The sequence below is a fragment of the Bicyclus anynana genome, chromosome 17 (assembly GCF_947172395.1).
Source record: "Bicyclus anynana chromosome 17, ilBicAnyn1.1, whole genome shotgun sequence".
NCBI classification, from domain to species: Eukaryota; Metazoa; Arthropoda; class Insecta; order Lepidoptera; family Nymphalidae; genus Bicyclus; species Bicyclus anynana.
In genome coordinates, this window is record NC_069099.1 from 12375373 (window position 1) to 12395027 (window position 19655).

The 19655-nt window shown below is 37.5% G+C and overlaps 1 protein-coding gene across 6 annotated transcripts in view; it reads left to right on the plus strand.

Annotated features, from left to right (window-relative positions):
* LOC112046768 (protein unc-13 homolog B) overlaps window positions 1–19655 on the plus strand; it is a 463016-nt gene that overhangs the window by 433431 nt on the left and 9930 nt on the right. For all 6 annotated transcript variants that reach the window (XM_052886522.1, XM_052886521.1, XM_024083548.2 and 3 more), the window contains 11 exons: window positions 7562–7740; window positions 8496–8646; window positions 9065–9223; window positions 10521–10646; window positions 11344–11511; window positions 12152–12265; window positions 14250–14417; window positions 15102–15323; window positions 16743–16909; window positions 18002–18146; window positions 19397–19528. In XM_052886522.1, the coding sequence (XP_052742482.1) occupies window positions 7562–7740; window positions 8496–8646; window positions 9065–9223; window positions 10521–10646; window positions 11344–11511; window positions 12152–12265; window positions 14250–14417; window positions 15102–15323; window positions 16743–16909; window positions 18002–18146; window positions 19397–19528 (1731 nt within the window). The remainder of the gene's footprint in view (window positions 1–7561; window positions 7741–8495; window positions 8647–9064; window positions 9224–10520; window positions 10647–11343; window positions 11512–12151; window positions 12266–14249; window positions 14418–15101; window positions 15324–16742; window positions 16910–18001; window positions 18147–19396; window positions 19529–19655) is intronic.

Genomic DNA, 19655 nt, shown 5'->3' on the forward strand with positions numbered 1-19655 from the left:
GCCTGCAGCGCTAACGGCTTAAAGTCAGATAAAACTGATCGTGTATTGGTCGCGATCGGCATGATGTTATGCATATCGCGACCAATCACGATCAGTTTTAGCGGCTGTCGAGCCGTTAGCACTGCAGGCATGAGAGATTACTTAGCCGTTAGTGGCTGATATTAAACAAACTGTATTTTTACATCTAGAACTAACAATCGTATAATTCAGTTCAACACCAAGCTTTTTGATCATTTATATATTCATTACACACGCACACTATATTATGGCTTATAAGCTTGCGTTTAATGAACACTTTGAACTTTTTGAGAGATATGCCAAAGGCAACAATGGCCGTGGCTTAGATTAGTAAGGTAAAAAAGTAGTAGGTGAGGTAAAATAATTCAGTTTTAATCAATATTAAATTTCATATCATTCAAAATAATCTACGAAGGTACTAAACCTATTTTCGTCCGATTATCACAAGTAGATTAAACGTACACAATTCTCGGGCGTCTATCAACTAACAAAGCCTTACGCCAAAACAAAAACCTACAAATAAAGCCTCTATTTACTTAGGACGCCATCGTTAAGGAAAATTTCCATAATATTGATGTTCCTCCAAAATTCGTTAGTTACAAAGTAAACAGCTATACAAGCCTGAGAAGACTGGGAAGGCTTGATAAGAGTAATGGAATGGCGCACTTACGTTGTAATAGACAAAATAACTAGGTAAAACAGCTTGAGTGGGCCTAGTCACCATATAAAATGAACATTTTCGTTGAGGAAACCTTGGAAAAATAGAAAGCCTTGTAGGTTGTATCACATACTCTAATAGAATAGCGAAAAATACGTAGAGAAAATTACTTAGAAGCAAGAAAAAAGTTAAAAGACTGCCATTTTTATTAATATAAATTAGTACAGACGTGCCTTATTTCTTGAAGAGTGAAAATTTGTCATTACAGGCTTCGGAAGGTAGATTTGAAGGGTCGTGCAGGGTTATTATGTATTCTAACGAAACACTTTAGGGCACAGGTTTTCTCTCCTATCATAGAGATTTAAATTTTAGAATTAAAGGAGATGGCCCAAAATTGTATGGAGCCCAGGATCAGATCATTGTACCCTGGCGGAAATAAAAGAAAATATTTTTTTAACTACTTTTGATTATACATCATCATCATCATCATATCAGCCAATGGACGTCCACTGCAGGACATAGGCCTTTTGTAAGGACTTCCAAACATCACGATACTGAGCCACCTGCATCCAGCGAATCCCTGCGACTCGCTTGATGTCGTCAGTCCACCTGGTGGGGGGTCGGCCAACACTGCGCTTACTAGTGCGGGGTCGCCATTCCAGCACTTTGGGACCCCATCGTCCATCGGCTCTTCGAACTATGTGCCCCGCCCATTGCCACTTCAGCTTCGCAACTCGTTGAGCTATGTCGGTGACTTTGGTTCTTCTGCGGATCTCCTCATTTCTGATTCGATCACGCAAAGATACTCCTAACATAGCTCGTTCCATCGCCCGCTGTGTGACTCTGAGCCTTCTTATGAGGCCCATAGTTAGCGACCAAGTCTCGGAACCATAGGTCATCACTGGCAACACGCACTGTTCGAAGACTTTTGTCTTCAGGCACTGAGGAATTTCGGACGAAAAGATGTCGCGAAGTTTCCCGAATGCAGCCCAGCCGAGTTGGATTCGACGGTTCACCTCTTTCTCGAAATTGGACCTACCTAACTGGATCATATGTCCTAGGTATACGTATTCGTCTACAATTTCGAGTGCAGCGTTCTCAACTATAACTGGGTGGAGCGATACATGAGCATTACACATTATTTTTGTTTTGCCCATGTTCATTATCAGGCCCACCTGTTGAGAAACGCTGCTGAGGTCATTGAGCATGGTACTAAGGTCATCCAGAGTATGTGCCATGATGACTACATCATCCGCGAACCGCAGTTGAGTGATGTACTCGCCATTGATGTTGATGCCAATGTTTGATTATACGAATTTACTTTAATTCTTTCGAAATAATATTCATTCTCCCCTAAGTAATGCAACACTAATATGGGTAATAATGGCGGATTGATGACGTTTTCAATGCAGTAGTCAATTTGACGTTTGCTGTCAATTGTCATGTCATTCTTGCATTAAGAACGCCATCTTGATGTTATTCAAAAACTTGGGTTTTAATTTTATTTATTTCTTTTAATTTCGTTAGATTTATTCACTTATTTAGATTTTAATAAAATCCTTGTATTTTTTAAATTTTAATGAAATGGACCATCTCCTTTAAAGATGATTTGGAAATTGGTATACGATTACTTTCGTTGCAACGATGCCAAAATCCGCAAAATAACGGTGGATTTTTTTTCATTACGTTGCAGATTACAGCCGCATTTTAATTTTACTTCAAAGTTATAATTTATAATGCAAAGTTTGTTTAACCAAACTTAAGCGCACGCTTGATTACATTTTAAAACTGGCGCAGTCGTTAGAAAATGCTTGTTAACTTTTAAAACCCCTTAACGTAAATTATGATAGGAGTTTCAGCTTGACCTCCCACTCTCGCGCGGTATCAAAAGAATATTAACAATGCAAATACCTAAGTGCGGACTGATTTCCATCATTTTAGTCTTAGCAACAAAGAAAGTTCATTCCAGCATTTTGTAAATTTAAATAACTAAAAAGGGTTCTACTTTTTACACGTAACATCAAAGAATCGTTTTACTTTTTCTTTGAAGTATTGTCTGTCTTAGATCAAACCTAAAAAAGCCTAAAATGTCTCAGGAAACCCCGAGATTTGATAAATTGTAATTTATATCTATACTTATATTACAAAGAGGTAAAGTTTGTGGAGTTGTAGGGTAATCTTTAGATATACTAAACCGATTTTAAAAATTCTTTCACCTCTAGAAAGCCTAGTTGTTTGTAAGCGTCATAGGCTATATTATATCCCCACATTCTTACGGGAACGATCACTACATAAGTGAAACCGCGGAGCGTCGGCTAACAATGCAAATGAGAGGAAAACTGACACCTGCAAAAAAATTGGAATTTTAATTTTTTGTATTGATAAAAAGAGAATAAAGTTATCCAGAATTCAACGCAGACAAAGTCACAGGATCTGCTATTTATCAACAAAGTACGAGTAGGTATCAACATAGAGAACAATAAGCCGAACTTTGCCCTAAATACAACTACGAGTAATATGTAAAACGTTCGACACACTGGGACTGCTGTCTGAAACGAGGACACCGATATTATTCGCAGCGTATGGCAGGTCAAAGCGTATTTATCACCCCGAGTGTTTGTGGACTAAAGGCCTGCAGTACCCAGACATACCTCATGGAAACGTAGCAATTATGGCAGTCCATAATTGGTACGTTGCTAAGTACACATTTTTTTTTAATTTTGGTTTGTTTATCATTCCATATAAATTTTGATTATGTCCTTTTGGCAGCATATGCTCCTGCCCTACCATAGATATGATCGGTAACCATTTATGAAGTTTAACGGCTTGGAAAAGTTTTAAAGGGTCTATTGTACTACTATATTGACAAATGCAACTGTCACTGAAATGCCCTTTTACTGACTGGAATTAATAAATAATCTAAGAATAGATCCTTAATAGTCCACGTATAGGCCGCATTTTTTTATTTTCTATGGGATATCATGAGAAATCATATCTCCAGTCGTGGCAACCTTGAACTTTGAGGCAACCTTTCTCTTCTCTTTATTCTTGAGTCTGAATTGACACCTACCTTTCAGAGTCGCAGTCGAAACTACATAAAACTACAAAGTAGTTACCTTTAGTAGGAAAACAAGCTGACAAACTTTCAGCGTCTTCAGAAGTATGTCTGACTACAACAGGCTCATGGACTAATCCACAGCGCATGGCAGGTCAAAGCGTATTAGTCACACCGAGTGTTTAGTTGAGGTGAGGCCCTTGTAGGTGTATTATACTAAACGGTCTCATTTTGTACGTACGAAAGTATATAGGTTGGTCGGGAGTATTTCCCATAACTTCAAAGTGTTGACGAGTCCACGTCCGATTATGTACTAACGGATGATCAGTTTAAAGGCGGTGCTAAGCCGGTGTTGTGTTAATTTAAGCCGTTTCTGAAAGAACTACATGAAAGAACACTGGCTGAAAAACCTAAAGATTTATGATATTCTTACATGGCTTGAATAAATACATCATCGGGCTAGCACCGCCTTCAAACTGATCATCCGTTAGTACATAATATGATATATAGAACTTAGAATTATATTATTTTTCGCTTTTTAGTTTAGTCAGTATGTTTTATGTTTTTGAAGTCGGTTGAATTTTTTTTATTAAATTTTTTTTATACGATATTTACAACGATTGATGCATGCATCTAATACATAAAGCTTATGAACAAAAACGGTGTACGATTTACTTACAATATTATTACTTCAGAACCAGCTTTTTAATTCTATATTCCCATGAAAATATTTGTAGTAGTTGCGATAAAAACTTGGTTTAACATTGCCCACAAAATACCACAATATATGGTTGAATATTAAATAACACGTAACATTATAATAACAATTTTAAACATATCACATAATTATATTTTCCATTACCAAGAAATGCCTGAAAATGCCAGTTCGAAATAAAGCAACAAACACAAAGCTCGGTTCAGCGAAACAAAACGGCCACGAATTCTTGCACCCTCATCGCTTTACTGTAACATTGCTAATCTAATCATACACACGTGAACTGACACTGGTTGGCGAATAATTGGGTTTTGAATCAGCTTTACTTTGTTGTTGTTCGGGCATTCTAAGTTGGCCAATTATTGAGACTCATTTTCATTTGAATTCCAAATTTAAATTGCAAGAAGCATTTGTATTAGTAAAGGTACTATTTATCAACACTATATCACAGCCGATGGACGTCCACTTCTGGACTTAAGGCTTCCATACACCACGCTTCTGAACCGCCTGCATCCAGTGGCTCGCTACAAATCATCAGATGTTGTCAGTACACCTAATCGTGGGACCTTTCTTCTTTTCTTTCTTTTGAACTATGTGCCCTGCCCATTACCACTTCAGCTTTAAAACTTATTGAGCTATGTCTGTATCTTTGGTTCTTCTGCGGATGTTCTCACATTTTTGATCACGCAGATACTCCGAACATAGCTCGCTGAATTGACCACTGAGAAACTCTGCCTTTATTCTTTCAAGTAACAAATATATAAACGATTTACGTGGTTTCTGACGTCCTTAGATCAATCTCAACACAGAACTTATGCTGGTTGTCGTGAATCTCAACGACGAAACCAGAAACATGGACAAGAATGATTTATCTTATTGCCTTTGAATTTTAACATGAATATAGTAACTTGAAATCTATTCCGGTACTAACATTAATGCTAAGAGCTAATACTAAGAGCCGTGATAGCTTAGTGGATATGACCTCTGCCTCCGATTCCGGAGGGTGTTGGTTCGAATCCGGTCCTGGGCATGCACCTCCAACTTTTCAGTTGTGTGCATTTTAAGAAATTAAATATCTTATATCTATCTTAATTTTCTGCGCGTGTGAAGTCTGCCAATCCGCATTGGGCCAGCGTGGTGGACTATTGGCCTTACCCCTCTCATTCTGAGCAGAGACTCGAGCTCAGCAGTGAGCCGAATATGGGTTGATGACGACGATTAATGCTAAATAAAATGCCAGGGATCCCGGACCATCAAGTTTGTGGAGTAGATAGAGTAACCTCTGGTTTTACTGAACCGATTTTGAACATTCTTTTACCACTTGAAAGCACGTTTTTTGTATGTGTCATAAATAATATTTTATCCCCGTTTTCTTCGATATTGGGAATTACGCGGGTGAAAGCGCGGGGCGTTGATAGTAAATTATAATATTAAACTTGTTCTGTTCGAACTCGGGTTAAATCAATTTGTTTTGGCCCAGCGTTGTGATTTCCCATATGGATTTCAATATTATTATTGAGAATATAGATAAAAATGTGTTACAACAGAAACAGTTACCAACTTTCTTCCCTTAGGAATTCGGAACTCGTAAAAATGTTATAAAAACGTGTTATGAATGTGTAACACCTTTATTGACTATAACTTTTACGTGCGATATATTTTGCTATTTTAATAGTTACTAGGGAGATATTAGCGTCGTTGATTTAATAGTTAGCTTTTCAATTACTGATAATGAGGTCTGGGGTTCGAGATCTGACTTAACCAATAATAATATTTTGTGATCACAATATTTTCACTAACTTAATAATAAAGCTATTGTTTTAACCGCACCTTTGTTATAATAAGCCAATAAATACAAGCTTAGCTTGGTATTATTTTACTGAAAAATGATTGTGAGAAGAAAAGTCTCAACAAAAGGCAGCCCCAAGACTCGAATCTCATGATCTAAAGCAAAGGATGGTTGATCCACCACTGAGCATAGGCCTCTAGGCAACCAAACAGCCGATGGACAATCATTGCGAACCTCTTGGAAGATCTTCTAAGTACCTCATTGTTGAGTCACCAGCATGCGCGTCCCGGTTTCTTTTTTTTTTAAAGAATATTTGCCATATCTTTTAAATATGACCAATATTCCCATTCTCCTCCAACTAGTCGAGAAAGACTGTAAAGGAGTGGGTACGACAATAGAACAACGCGACGGGGTCGAACCTCCACTCTTCAATTATGAGTCCGACCGCTTTTGCCGTTGCGCTAATGAGGTTGTTTACCCCCTTTATGCTATTAATCAGGGGGTAGCTACCGCCGTATCAATAATACGGGGCCCCCGGGCTACAGGGGTCCTTTACGTATGAAAGAAAAATTGGTAAAATGTACCTAATCCTCAATGTCACTTAATTGGTGCTTCCCGGAAAAAATATATAAAAAAACTGCCCATAGAGTTTCACATTTTACAATTACAATAATTAATTGTTCCCTAATATGTTATTATATGGTCCATGACGAAATCCAAAAATACAAAACCTGATATCTGGAGAGAATAGAGAGGCACCCAATGATCTGGCTGTTGCACTTAAAACAAGATCCTACACGAAACGTCTAAAAAGAAATGACATACTTTATTAGCGTCGCCTAAAAGAAAGAAAAAAGAAATTAGGAGTAGATGGTTTGCTAGAATCACGCTCCAACTGCCAACAACCTCACATCACATCTGATTAAAGTTGTATAACTGATTGCAGATAAAATTGGAACACAAAAAAAAAAAAAAATTATTATTCCCGGCTTAAGCGTGCAGCCAAAAAATCCTACGTGGGCTAAGTCACTGCCGTACGAGTATATATTTTAAGCAAGCATTTTTGTTTCTTTTGTGAGAAATGGATCCTGCAAACTAATTTTGATACAGGACCTCTCCAAGACACTGCCATCAGTCTACCTAGTGTGACAACCAACACGTTTTCTGGTGCATAGCCTTGGGACCAGCGTCTTGGGATCTAGTCATAAGAACAACTTTACACACAATGTGAACCTGCTTGAAATTGTCATCGACTTTTTCTCTCTCTATCTCTTTACTTTTTCCATTCAAAGTTTCTCATTCTCTCTTTACATTCTCCATCCACAGTACACTTGTCTGCATGAGAACCTGTTTCACTACCTCTGTGAAGAGAATGGGGGCGCAGTGACCCTCCCTGCAGCACGAGGCGACGACGCCTGGAAGATCTACTTCAATGAGAACCCTGAAGAGATTGTCGACGAGTTCGCCATGAGATACGGCATCGAAGCTATCTACCAAGCTATGACGTATGTTCTATTTCTATAATAGTTATTTTTATGCTTTCAATCGGGCATAATTGTAGCAAACGAAATCGTATCTAGCATTAAAAAAAGTAAAAAGAAAATCTTAGTGTCCCTGCATACGGGAGTCACATTACACATAACGCCGCCACCTAACTCTTTTATGTAGTTTTTATTTATTTTATATAGACTCTGCGCACATCGCCGGTGACGCCGATGGCTGCCACATGCCACAAAACGCCGCTTCTAGCAGCCTAATGCTAGAAGCGGCGTTTTGTGGCATGTGCAGAAGCATCGCCGGATGGGGCCTACCCCATGCTTCTGCACTTACTTAAAGCCCCAGTGACGCCGCTGAGATCCCATTATGGAACCTACGGCACTTACACAATTAGGGAGAAAAAAAAATTGCTTTAAGAGGCAATATTTGTAGCTGCTTTTAAACAAACTTAGAGCGATGTCCCATTAGGGCGTTGCGTTTCAATGCGACGTCGCAACGTCGACGCTACTTCGTTTTCTTTATATTTTAAACTAACGGAAGCTTACGACGTTCACTATTAGACCTCTTTAATCTGGTCCTGGCGCAAATTGCGTTCTTAGCCTAAAAAAATTCTATCTGTGAACTGTATCTCAGATTAGTTATAAGCAGTAAAAATTTGATTTACATTTTAAGTATTGTATATTATGTTTAACTTACATTTTGTATTTGTATTTTATATGTTGAGGTATTACAAATGAATTTTGATTTTGATTTTATATTCCAGACATTTTCACTGCCTCTCTACAAAGTACCTCTGCGCGGGAGTACCAGCTGTCATGTCTACTCTTCTGGCCAATATCAATGCTTACTACGCTCACACCACCGCGTCTTCTGCCGTCTCCGCTTCAGACCGATTTGCTGCTTCTAACTTTGGAGTAAGTATGCATGTACTAGTAACTTAGTATAGTTAATGCAAGTATTTAGCCAGAAGATAGTATGGCAATAATATTGCTGATCAAGATACTAACTGACACGATTAGGTTAACAACAAAAGCCACGACATCTTTTGGTTAGTTTTAGTTGGGTAGATACTTATTCCTTTAATTGTTAATGTCTACTAAATTTCGAAAACAAGCAATGACAAATTCAAGAAAAATAAAAAAATAATAAATAAGTAAATATCAATCAACAGTAATTACCATTTTTTCAAGATAGAAGATTAACACGCCATTACATAAAATATTTTAGTTAGTGCACCCGTACGTGCTAAGTCACAAAAAATCTATTATAACTAAAAATGTTTAATAAACATTGTTTTTTTTTAATTTTTATGTTTAATTCACATTTTTACAGAAAGAGAAGTTCGTCAAACTGCTGGATCAGCTGCACAACTCTCTGCGCATCGACCTGTCGATGTACCGCAACAACTTCCCCGCCTCCAGCGCTGAGAAGCTCATGGACCTCAAGTCTACCGTCGACCTGCTCACCAGCATCACATTCTTTAGGATGAAGGTAGCTATCGACAATTGCTATCATCAAAATTAAAAAAATAATATTATTTTCAAGATTATACAACGAGTATATTTTGTTAAGTTTAGACCTTTATCCAGGCCCTGTATATTATGTGACGGGATAGACAACCCTCCTTATAAGAGAGGAGATAATTAGACCAACATTCTGCTACAATGCGGGTTGGCGAGATAAGGGTAATAACTTTGAATTCATTAATGACCACTATCAGAATTTGTTAATGTTAATGATCGGGACTAACGGCTTAACGTGCTCTCCAAGGCACGAACTAACAGTATCAACTTCCCGAAAACTAGCTAAAAATTTAAATTCAAAATGTTTTAGAACAACAAAAAACTCAGTATCTCATATAGCCCAACCCAGGATTTGAACCCAGGACCTTGGGATCCGAAACCACATAGGCTAACCACTGGACCAAGGAGGCAGTCAGACTGTTACCAGGTTGTATCTATAGTATATAGCTAGTTTATAGTTTAGTTTAGAAGATCGTATATTATCACACCATCTTCATGCTACATTATTGCATTGTCACTAAATATAAAAAAGAAGCAAGTAGACCATATTAGATCACAATCGAATGGCAGAAAATGGTTTTCATTTAGTTTTCAATTACAGTCCCTAAAATAACTAACAGGGCAAGTAGGATAAAAGCACGTGATAAAAAATTTACTAATAATAGCTCCAGTTTCTCAGAACCTGAGAGAATCCTTATACCATTTTTTTACTTATTTACATAGTTGAATATTTGTGACAAATTATCGCTTAATTAATCCCACCTTTAAAATATAATGAATGAATAAAAATAGCCAATATGGTAGTGAGCTTATCAAGTGAATGCAATGGTGTTTGCAAATATTTTTGAGTCTTACGATTTGTAGTCGGCATCATAAGAGCGATGCTCCATTGGTGCGTTTGTAAGATTGTGTCGTCGAAGCGTCGACGCTGCTTCGTTTTCCGTGTATTCGTTTTAATCGACGATCAACTGAGCTCATTTGTTGAGACTGCCTGGGTGCGTGCGTCATCTTTACGAGTATGCATTGCGATGTCGTACGTCATCGCAACGCAAAGTGTAGCATACAATGCATTGATCAGTTAAGACGACTTATCGCAACGTACTAATGAGGCATCGCCCTAACGAAATGCTAAATCTTTTAGTAGTACATCTAGCTACAGCGGAATCACACCTTAAGACCCGATAGATTCCTAATAACATTTCATTACCTGATATCAATTACACCTACTTAATTACTGTTTTCAAGTTTTTCTATTAATGTTCCAGGTCCAAGAGCTCAGCAGCCCGCCCCGCGCTAGCACCGTCGTCAAAGACTGTGTCAAAGCTTGTCTTAGGTCGACATATCAATTCCTGTTTGAAAACTGTTATGAATTGTATAATAGAGAGTTCCAGGTAAAACCTTTTTAACACATTTTACCTTTGTAACACCTGTTGCCTTGTCTTACCCTTTATTTCACCTGTTATCTTTTTATACACTTATTGTTATTAATTTACCAACGATTGCGAAAATTTGCCTTGGATTCTATCTATCCACTCAAAATTTCCACGACACTTTAACTTACATCGAGATTCAATCCGTATTCAACCCTACTAATACAATCCTCCTAATTTAATCAATCTAATCTAAATTTAATTTGTTTATAAAAACCAAATAAATAAAACAAGTCTGATATATGTATGAACATTGATAATATAATTTATTGAATACGGCACAATACATACAGCACATTATATTAACCACTATGCCCCACGTTTTCATCCTGTTATTGTTGGAATATCCTGTAAGTATCGGACAAAAGTAGCTTATATTCTTTACAATACTATAAGCAGAAATTCATCACCGAGTATTGCATTGTTGCAATGCACGGCATAAAAGATATATAAACCTTAACATATAACCTAATATGTTTCACAGACAGTCATACATAACATAAAATAGGACACTGTTTGTGTCACTAGAAATAAATAAATGTACTTTCTTTCTTTCTATGTCTTTCCCGAATTTTATTTAAATCCGTTAAGCCGTTTTGGTGTGACAGAAAACAAACTTACATCCATGCTAAAAAAAGTTGTTGATATAAATCTACAGGTGGATCCAAATGAAGCGAAACGCGATCCATCCGACCACGGGCCGCAGCTCGACTCCGTAGACTTCTGGCACAAACTCATAGCGCTCATTGTATCTGTGATAGAAGAGGACAGGAACAGCTACGCACCAGTCCTGAACCAGTTCCCGCAGGAGTTGAATATTGGACAGGTGAGTCACATTTCTATAATCATAATAAAATACTTATCGCCTTTTTCTACAACGAAAACATTACCAAATGTAAAGAGGATTCAAAATAAACATCGCCTCAAACGAACAACCTACCAGTAATTGATTCTTTTTAATAAAGTTAGTTGATATTATGCAACGAGTAGGTAAAGGTGTCAATCGAGTCTATTTTACATTAGTACGTTTGACATTGGTAGTACCTATTCTTTTTCAGGAAGAAGGTTTAGCTTTTGATGTTGTTAATTTCACTCACAAAATCCTGACCTTAGATATCTTACTACTAGAACCAAAGCTAATAAAACTTTTTCATATAATATAATATATATTATACTTAATTGAGTGAAAACAAAAAAAAAATCTAAACATAGGTATCTCCAATGGAAAAACCATGGAATGTCAAAGAGCAAATAACTCAGAAAAGTGAATCAACCCAACCAACCAACGATTAGTAAACTTGGTTATTATTTTGTATACACTTAGATTCAAAGAACATGATGATGATGACACTAGGACTCTTAATCTGACCTATTGTATAGTACAGTTTGGATAACTGCACTAGTAGAAGCACAAAAAGAAGAAAAGGTGATTATAGGTCATAGCATACTGAAATAATTGATTTCAGTTATCTGCTGCGACGATGTGGTCGTTGTTCGCCGTGGACATGAAGTACGCGCTAGAAGAACATGAACAGCATCGACTTTGCAAGTCTTCCGCTTATATGAATTTACATTTCAAGGTAACATTAATAGACAATAATATAATTAAGTATTGCAGTAATAGTTATTTACTGCAATACTTGCACTTAATCTACTGAGTCATCGGTCCATAAATAATAATTTATCGTCGATCCATTTGATAACGTTCAACATCAACTCAGTTGATAAAGCGTTTGCTCTAGCAGACTCTACTGACGAAAACGCATGTGGAGGGTTAATTTGAGGTTAAAGGGCTACTTCATAAAAAAATACATCTATACTAATATTTTAAAGAGGAAAAGTTTGTGAGTTTGTGAAGTTCTAGGGAGTAGTCTCCAGATCTTCTTATTTTAACTATCAATAATTCTTTAACTATCAAAAAAGCACATTATTTTTCTTTCGGCTCTCTAGCTTTTGTTAAGTACCTAGTTAACCCTAATGATCTTAGCCATTATGGTACCTCCCATGTTCAACAACTTTTTATGACATCCTAGTTTTTAAAAATTGAATGACTCATGCAATGTCGCTATTAGGTGTGGTATAAATAACTCTTAACCTTTTTCATGACAAAATATTAATTATTTCATTCAGATTATATTTTTTTCTTGTTTATAAATGAAATAAAATGAGAGCCGCTTTTTAGTAATATAAAAACACAGAATTATACGACTATAATATATACGACTACATACGACTTTTTATATCGGCTACATAACAAATAGGTAAAATATTATAAAATAATTTAATAGATTTTAACTGTGAACAACATGGTTGTATGTAGTTATACAATGATAAGTCCAAATTTAGGAATGAAAACATGAAATAGCTGAACTATGTCGCACAGCTAGGCGTTTTAATACGAATACCAATTATTTAAGATTAGGTACTTCAATCTATGGGGTAACTAAAGACAAAAGAGAGAAAAAAATGTTTTTAATGCTTTGCTTTGCGTCGTTGCAACGGGTCAATGCATAGTATGCCACTCCTGCGTTGCAATAACGCACAACATCGTAAACCAAACGGACGAATCGAGCACCCAGTCAGTCTCAACGATGCATACAAAACAAGATGCATCCTGTCCGTCATCCGTTGAAACGTCACCTGTGACGATGCAACGCGATAAAGTGGCATGTATTTAAAAATATATGGATAACGTCGACGCACCATAACGCACACGCTAATGGGGCATCGCATTTTCTAGGAGTGGGATATTTCAATGTGTTCGGATCTTTGTTTTATATTGTTGAAATTGGGCTTACAATTTTGTATTGAAATAGTTAACGAAGCAGATGGCCTATTTGTTAGGGGAAATCTATCTCTTATAACAAAACGCAAAACTCACTGGTAACTTTCGTTTTTTTTTGTTTTTCTTGTAAATAAGATCAATATTCCCGTGCCCCTCCAGTTATTTAGAAAATACTGTGTTAGGAGTGGGTATGACAATTGACCAGCGTGTGGAAATCGAACCACTACGTCTCGGTGATAAGTTCGGCCCCTTTGCCACTGAACTATTGAGGTTAACTGTGCGTTGAGAGTCGTTGAGCAATGTTGCTAGGTGCTTGAAATTAGCATGACAGCAATACTTCCCCGGACAAGATAACAATGTATTTAAACTTCATTTCTTTTTTCCCTTATTTATTTATTTATAAAGGATAAATTTCTTTTAAATTTGTAACAATGTTAATATAAAAACTATTAAAACCTTATAAAAAAAAATTAACCCGGCCGCTGCGGGTGATATTTGAGTGCCCAAGCAACCGATGGTCAGGGCTCCAAAGTGAGAAACCTCCTCACAATACACGCCGTCTCAAGAATCGCTGCCTGCTGTATCCGACTCTTGATTCAACAATTAAGCGGAAGCTTCTTAAGGTCAAAGCTTTTCGCTATAAGACCATTGACTGAAACAACTATCGGAATACAACAATAATAGTTGACTCAAGGTCACTTGAGCAAGGTCCAAGTATTTTGATACTTTTTCCTTTTCATTTTAAGCTATTATTAAAACGATTTTTACTCGTATTTCAGGTAAAATGGTTACACACGAACTACGTGAAGGACGTCCCTCCGTACTGCGGCGCCGTACCGGAGTACCCGGCGTGGTTCGAGCCGTTCGTCATGCAGTGGCTCAATGAGAATGATGACGTCTCGTTGGAATACCTCAACGGCGCCTTCAATAGAGATAAGAGGGATGGGGTGAGTACTGGATATACTGTGCTGTGCCAAAATATAGAATGTGTTGACGATTTAACTTTTTTATACATTGAAATTGACACTCATTTAAATTTGTATACGGGGTTAAAGAATTAAAAAGAACAACTGACATAAAAACCTTCATTAGCTGCATTTTATGCCTATGGGTACGCGTGGTAAAGATATGGGGTAATCCTTTGGGGAAATAGCACTAACGTCCAACATTCGTTTAAATACATCATACTTAAATAAGACTGAATTATGCCAACCGTATTTCAAACAACTAAAATTTTTACTCTGCCCTGCATGTATATATTTTTGAAATTTTAAAATTAGTCAGAAAAAAAATACATTTTTCCAAAAAAGTCGTATGTACATAATATACTCGTACACTACGGCGTTTCCCCAAAAAAAACGAATACGAGCTCATTTACCCTTCTTTTAAATTAATACTCTTCTTTTAAACTAATTCAGAGAAATCTATTACCGTTCTAAATTTCAGCCAAATCGCTTTAGTAGCCGCAGCGTAAAAGACGAACAAACATACTTACACACTTACACACTTTCACACTTACACACAAACTTTCGCCTTTATAATATTAGTGTGAAGTGTGATGTCGTGACGCGTATCTTATGCATGTGGTCCTTAAACAGTACCAGGATAAATAATTCAAAGTTCTCTTGCAGTTCCAAAAATCCAGCGAACACGCACTCTTCAGTAACTCGGTGGTCGATGTGTTCACGCAACTCACGCAGTGCTTCGATGTGGTGTCCAAACTGGAGTGTCCCGACCCGGAGATATGGAAGCGGTACATGAAGAGATTCGCGAAGACAATTGTCAAAGTGCTGGTCGCTTACGCGGATATCGTGAAGAAGGAGTTCCCTGAGCATTTGAAGGAGGAAAGAGTGGTATGATTATCTGAATATACTAATAACGCAAAACGTTTTAAAAATTCTTTCATTTAATAACTAATATGATGAGTAACTGGTAGAGATTGCTTTAGCAAAAGGGTCCCCTATGTGCACTGTGTCAGTCCACCCAGAGAAGTTCTACTAAAACTGCGCTTTCCGGTGCGAGATCGCCTCTATAGCATCAAAATCAAATCAAAAAATCATTTATTTCAAGTAGGCTCAGTTTACAAGCACTTTTGACACGTCAGTTGACTATTTGTAAAGATTCTACCACCGGTTCGGAAGGCAGGTTCTGCTGAGAAGATACCGGCAAGAAACTCAACAGTTGCTCTTTTGAAAAAGTCATACAGTATTATAATTTACAATTGATAACAATTACTGTTTACATTTCTTATAGTTTTACTTTCTGTGTGAAGGTGGAAGCTGATCCAACGGCCTCCAAGCATCTTTATCATTAAGGAACTCATCAATGTTGTAGTACCCTCGACTAAGTAAATGTTTTTTAACACATTGCTTAAAGCTATGCATTGGCAGGTCCATCACTGTCTTGAAGATCTTATTATAGAAGAGTACACCCAAACCTACAAAAGATTTTTTTACTCTTTGGAGACGATATGCAGAAATAACTAACTTATGCCCGTGTCTAGTAAGACGTGGGTTTAAATCTCCTTTTCGTTTGTACAAATTAATATTTTGTCTTACATATACTATACTGTTATATATATATTGACAGGCTACTGTTAGTATACCTATTTCTTTAAACTTTTGACGAAGGGACTCGCGTGATTTTAATTGATATATTGCTCGAATTGCTCTTTGAATCTTGGGACGTCCATCGTTCTGATGCTCGTCGTTATGTGCTCGACCCATAACCATTTAAAAAAACAAGAAGTTAAAAAGAATAAAAAGAAAAGGCACAAAAAAAAATGATAACAGAGAAAATACAGTTACATGTTAGCGTGCAAAGACGGCCTTATTGGACTTAAAAGCAATTTCTAACAGGCAACCCTGATGACATAAACTTAGAAAAAGTATTTGGATAACTTTGGGTCTTCAGTGGATCTCTCCGCTCCAATGCCCACTGAGTATCTCTGAGTCTTAAAAGGGTCTGAGGTACTTTGGCTTAAAAATATTTTTTAAGCCAAAGTAGTTTGCAGTATAATGTTTATAAATCAAAACGAGTATGTCTTACCTACTTTATGTTTTGCTTATCTTCTTTTCTTCTTTTCTTTATCAACCCTTATTTGGCTCACTCCTGAGCTCGAGGTTCCTCTCTGACTGAGAGGGGTTAGGCCAATAGTCCACCTCGCTGGCCCAATGCAGATGAGCAGACTTCACACACGCAGAGAATTATGAAAATTCTCAGGTATGCAGGTTTCCTCACGATGTTTTCCTTCACCGTTGTTTTGCTTATAGGCGTGCATTTTGATGAACAACATCCAGCAGCTCCGAGTTCAGTTAGAGAAAATGTTCGAAGCGATGGGCGGCACCAAGCTTGAGCGAGACGCGGCTGATATCCTGAATGATCTACAAGCAAGTCTGAATAGCACTTTGGACGAACTCGCTTCTATGTTCGCTATCAGGTAACTTTTATCCCTTATTTAAACCTCATAAAGATGAAAATTTTATAATTTATTTCTTTGGTTTTCGTTAATTTATAAATTACCATTAAGCCGTTCACTCACGAGATTACCGAAAAGTGACAAATGTTTTGTGTCTACTAATCGCTCGTCAGTCGCTTCCATACAATTTGACTGTTTACACGTCACATAAGTTGTGTCTGTGTCGCATTAGAGATCCTACCGACTTTTAATCTGCCGAAAATTTTTCAGAGTCACATCGAACCAATCTTGTAAAATTTTTTTAAACCGTTGATCTTTTTTCAATTCCTATATTAAATAATAAATATTAAAATCACTTCCGTTAAACCTATAATCAACAGATATAGTCTAAGAGCCTGTGAACCCCAGACCTTCGTCATTTTATAAAAGCTGAAAGTTTGTCAGGTTATGCTCTTACCATAGGTATGTACGGTAGCCTTTTGAGTTTCGACCGTGGTGCCTTTGGAAGTTAGCAGGTTTCGACTTTCAACAAACTTTTAGCTTTTATAAAATGGCGAAGGTCTGGCTATTGCTGGCTCTCCGTCTAATAAGTGAGCCGAAACCGAATTGATCGAATAGCATAGCGGTAGGCGACTATTTGTTCGCGTCTCAGTTGCATTGTGTTGGAATTTGGAGTTGCGAGATGAAAGAAAACACATTAAAGAAGCACTGCTTGACTATCTGTTTATTTTATAGTTGAATTGCAGATCACTTGAAAAAGAAGATAATAACAGATAATATGACACTTGAATGTCTGATAGATGGCAGTTTAAATAATACTGGCTAGTATTGTATCATAGACAGGGCCGGACCGTCCATACGGCGAACGGAGCGGTCGCTCCATGCGCCAAATCCTAGGGGGCGCCGAAATGGTAAAGACAAGATCGAAAAGAAATTTATGTGATGAATTTACGTGCGCGAAAGGCGCCATAATTGGATCTCGCTCCATTCTAAAATTTACCTCGGTCCGGCGCTGATCATAGACATGTATTTTTGCTTATTCCAACACATTGGTTTTGTTTCATTGTGGGAGAGTAAGTGTACAAAATATGCTAATGAAAATGTATCCTACAGCCTAGAAACCAGGATAACAGCAAGTGTGAAGGAGCTAGGAGAACTGCTCCAAAAAGTGGGAGGCGGTACAGCAGTGCCGGGAGCGCCGCAACCCCCGGCGCATCATGAGGCTGATGAGGTGTTGAGGCCTCTCATGGATATTTTGGTAAACAGCTAAAATTTTTTTTTAATACTTCCCAAATTTCTGAAACATCATAATCATAACATAGTATAAAGCAAAACCTTTGTCTGTTTAGATATTTTGAATTGGGCAGTTAATAATAATGAATAGATATTTTTTATTTTTTTAATTCTTTACAAGTTAGCCCTTGATTACAATCTCACCTGATGGTAAGTGATGATGCAATCTAAGATGGAAGCGGGCTAACTTGTTAGGAGGAGGATGAAAATCCACACTCCTATCGGTTTCTTTCTTAGATAAACGATTGAATAGAAAAATTTCTACTCGTACCTATAGTTTAGCATTAATTTTATTCTTATATCAAAGTATTACCAATATGCTATCCAGCTAACTTTTTCATGGAGTAGGGTAGGACAATAGTTCAACAGGTGGGTTTCGAATCCTAGACTTAGCTTTAACTAATATAATTGACTAGATTTAACTAATTTGTAAAGTCTACGAAACGGTTGAAATATATACAAGACAAGAATTTGAACAAGGTCTTGATCAATATCGTGATCCAATAGTGAATGATCATCGTAAGCCCACCAACATACTTACATTGGAGCAGGGACATGGATCTGAGCTCCATATACCCTCACCTACTAGAAGGAGACCAGGGCTTGTAGCCATGTGGTTGGTCGATTCTACGTTTAACGCGAACGCTTCGAAAAATGTATGGAACGCTTCGAAATATGACAGGTCCGGTCGATAACTTGATCACGTGATAACAAATGTCATACCCATCATCATCATCATCATCATCATCATCATATCAGCCGATGGACGTCCACTGCAGGATAGGCCTTTTGTAGGGACTTCCAAACATCACGATCCTAAGCCGCCTGCCAGCGAATCCCTGCGACTCACTTAATGTCGTCGGTCCACCTGGTGGGGAGTCGACCAACACTGCGCTTTCGTGCGGGGTCGCCATTCCAGCACCTTGTGACCCCAACGTCCATCGGCTCTTCGAACTATGTGCCCCCCCCACTACAGCTTCGCGACTCGTTGAGCTATGTCGGTGACTTTGTCATACCCATACATTTTTCAATTTTGGAAACGTTTGCGATTATAGAAAGAGAATCGACTCGTCATATGGCTACAGCCCTGGTTCTGTAGTAAACCGTTAAAGCAAACTGCGATAATGATGATGAAAAGTTATGTTTTTCAGTTAAAGTTATGTTGTATCATAAAATGTTACTTTAAGTTTTAACAAATGTTTTCTCTACCCACAGGATGGTTCTCTCACTATGTACGCTGAGTCTTGCGAGAAAACGGTACTGAAGAGGCTCCTGAAGGAACTTTGGAAGATTGTGATGAAGATACTAGAAAAAACTGTGGTGCTTCCTCCTATGACTGATAAGACGGTAATCTATTATAATAAATTTTAAATATACTTATAAGGTTTGAGTTATTATCACTCTCTATGTATATATATGTTTTTACATTATATAGGCGGGTGTTTGGCTGTAGACATGCTTGGTAGTAAACGAT